At 36.5% G+C, this 3126-nt stretch overlaps 1 protein-coding gene across 1 annotated transcript; it reads left to right on the forward strand.

Moving 5' to 3' along the window:
- The first annotated feature begins 508 nt into the window (after positions 1-508).
- LOC145043286 (ent-kaurene oxidase-like) lies at positions 509-2699 on the forward strand. The gene is made up of 6 exons (XM_078991886.1): positions 509-698; positions 847-1007; positions 1109-1411; positions 1487-1741; positions 1836-2192; positions 2259-2699. The coding sequence occupies exons 1-6, from the start codon at positions 548-550 to the stop codon at positions 2565-2567; spliced, it is 1536 nt and encodes a 511-aa protein (XP_078848012.1). The 5' UTR covers positions 509-547; the 3' UTR covers positions 2568-2699.
- The last annotated feature ends 427 nt before the right edge of the window (positions 2700-3126 follow it).

Raw genomic sequence — 3126 nt, forward strand, 5'->3', positions numbered from 1 at the left:
TTTTATAATAACTTAATTAATAATGAAACTGTTGTTGAATTTTGGAATGTTCAGAGTGTCTAACAATTCATTTATATAAGCTAGAAAAATGAAATATACCTTGTAAAAATGGGTTAAAAATAGAATAGGTGGAAGATGAAACATTATTTAACTAATCTTTTACTTGATTTTTGGAAGAAAAAATAAAAGTGAATTTGAGATGTCTATGTGTTAGGAAAAAATATAGATATATCGACACGCTCTATAAACATGACACTCGACCGTTGACATAAAAAATATCAGAATGGACACTTAACAATATAATTAAACAATAAGTTTAATTTTGTTTTGTTTTTGTTTTATTTATTTTATTTTTGGTCGAATCGGAATCTCTTGGAAAATAATTGCCATTTGAAGACAAAATTTGCTAAAAGGATCAACTACCAACACCCTTTATGGATCTTTTTCCTTTCGCTTTCTTGTATATATATATATATATACAAAAATACCAACTTCCGCACCACCTGCGCTTGTCTTCTTCCTTTGAATTTCTGGGATAAAAACAAAGATGGATTTAAAGACCATGGCGCCAGTGGGATCTGCGGCACTTGCATTTGGTGGTCCGGCGGCGGCTGTTGCCGGTGGTATTTCTCTGCTGTTTCTCAAAAGTTTTCTCTCTCAGCAACCTGGTAATCCAAATCATCTCCCTTCTGTTCCCGGTAATTCTTCACCACCCCTCCTTCTGTCTTACTTCATGTCCATTTTGCATTCTAGAAAACGGTGTTTAGCAAAATTTTATGTTTTTAAAAGCCAAATTTAGCCATGTGTTTTCTATGTGAAGACGATGAGTGTAAATGAAAATTGCAGCGGTACCCGGGGTGCCATTGTTGGGGAATTTGCTTGAGTTGAAGGAGAAGAAACCTTACAAGACTTTCACAAAATGGGCAGAAACTTATGGCCCTATTTACTCCATTAAAACTGGAGCCACCTCCATGGTTGTCGTTAATTCCAATCAGCTTGCCAAAGAGGTGCGACACATATCATTTACATGAATCACTGTGAACTAAATATGTGTTTAATTATATTCGAAGTTAGAGTCATTACTTCTTTCTTAAATACGATGCCACAGACTATGGTGACCAGATACGATTCCATCTCAACCAGAAAGCTTTCAAAGGCATTACAGATCCTCTCAGCCGATAAAGCCATGGTTGTCATGAGTGATTATGACGATTATCACAAAACTGTCAAACGCAACTTACTCACAAGTATTTTAGGTCCAACTGCTCAAAAGCGACATCGTGCCCATAGAGACGCCATGGCAGATAATCTATCGAGAAAACTACATGCGTTGGCTCCAAATTCTCCTCATGAAGCAATAAACCTCCGCCAAATTTTCCAGTCTGAACTTTTCACGCTAGCATTCAAACAGGTGAGTTTTATTTTGTTTTTTGCTAAGCTATAAGAGAAAGCTTGAATGACATAATAAACATATACAATGTTGCAGACATTTGGGAGAGATATCCAAAGCATTTACGTCGGTGATCTTGGAACTACCATGACAAGAGACGAGATGTTTCAGATTTTGGTTGTGGATCCAATGATGGGTGCTGCAGAAGTTGACTGGAGAGACTTCTTCCCGTATCTTAAGTGGATACCCAACACCAAATTCGAGGAGACAATCGAACAAATGTACATCCGAAGAAAGGCTGTGATGAAGGCTGTGATTCAAGAACATAGAAAACGCATAGATTCTGGAGAGGTATATACTATGCTACTTCATAATTCACGCACTCACAAATACGATATCATACGATTATGTTATTAACCTAGTTTCTATTTTCATCCTAAACAAGAATTTGGATAGTTTCATCGATTACTTGCTATCGGAAGCACAACCATTAACAGACACACAATTGCTGATGTCACTATGGGAACCCATCATTGAAACAGCAGATACCACCATGGTGACCACAGAATGGGCAATGTATGAACTCTCAAAACACCCAAACAAGCAACAACGACTCTACAATGAAATCCGAAATGTATGTGGGTCAGAAAAGATCACCGAGGAGAAGTTGTGCAAGATGCCATATCTATCGGCTGTTTTTCACGAAACATTGAGAGTTCATAGTCCAGCAGCGATAATCCCATTAAGATATGTGCACGAGAACACCGAGCTCGGAGGGTACCATGTTCCTGCTGGGACTGAGGTTTGCTTACATGAATATGAAGTTGTTAATTTTGGATGATGTGATTAATCATATGATGTTTTGCAGCTTGCGGTGAATATATATGGGTGTAATATGGAGAGGGAAATCTGGGAAAACCCTGAGGAGTGGAGTCCAGAGAGGTTTCTTGCGGAGAATGAACCAATCAACCTCCAAAAAACAATGGCTTTTGGAGCGGGGAAAAGAGTGTGCGCTGGGGCTATGCAGGCGATGTTGATTGTTTGTGTGGGGATTGGGAGAATGGTTCAAGAGTTTGAGTGGAGACTTAAAGATGATGTGGGAGAAGATGTCAATACGCTTGGTTTCACAACACAGAAGCTTAATCCGATGCTTGCAGTTATAAAGCCGAGAACCTAAATAAAGTGAAAATAATACTATGAATGTCACGGTTACGACCTACGTATATATACATATGTTATACTTGTTTTGGGGAAAACTTGGTTTTCTAATCGTTATGGAGGTAGAGTTTGTTATACTTTCAAGCTGCATCACATGAATAAAACTTTTTTTTTTAAGGACGTTGTTCAAGTCTAAGCATATCAAGATCTGGGTCCATATATTACAATAAAAAATTGGAAACAAATGGATGTTATGACCTGGTATAGTGTATGGTTTATAAGACAACATAATTATAGCTGTATGGAAATATCATATTAAACCCAAAAAGTCCACTTAATTTTTTTTATACATACATCATCCAAAGTTAAAATATGGAGTATTAGTTTGCGTTGAAAATCAAAATATGATTATATTTTTAAAAAAAATTCTCCCCCCTTGAGCTTTATTTGTTGTAATGGAAAAACTAAGTCAAATAGGCACACTTTTGCTTTATTTTAGACCAAAGTTTTTTAAGTTTTGAAACAATTTGGAATTACAAAATTGCAATTAAGTAGTGCTATTAAAATTGATAAAAATT

This window comes from Lactuca saligna, chromosome 4, assembly GCF_052625555.1.
Source record: "Lactuca saligna cultivar CGN05327 chromosome 4, ASM5262555v1, whole genome shotgun sequence".
NCBI classification, from domain to species: domain Eukaryota; kingdom Viridiplantae; phylum Streptophyta; class Magnoliopsida; order Asterales; family Asteraceae; genus Lactuca; species Lactuca saligna.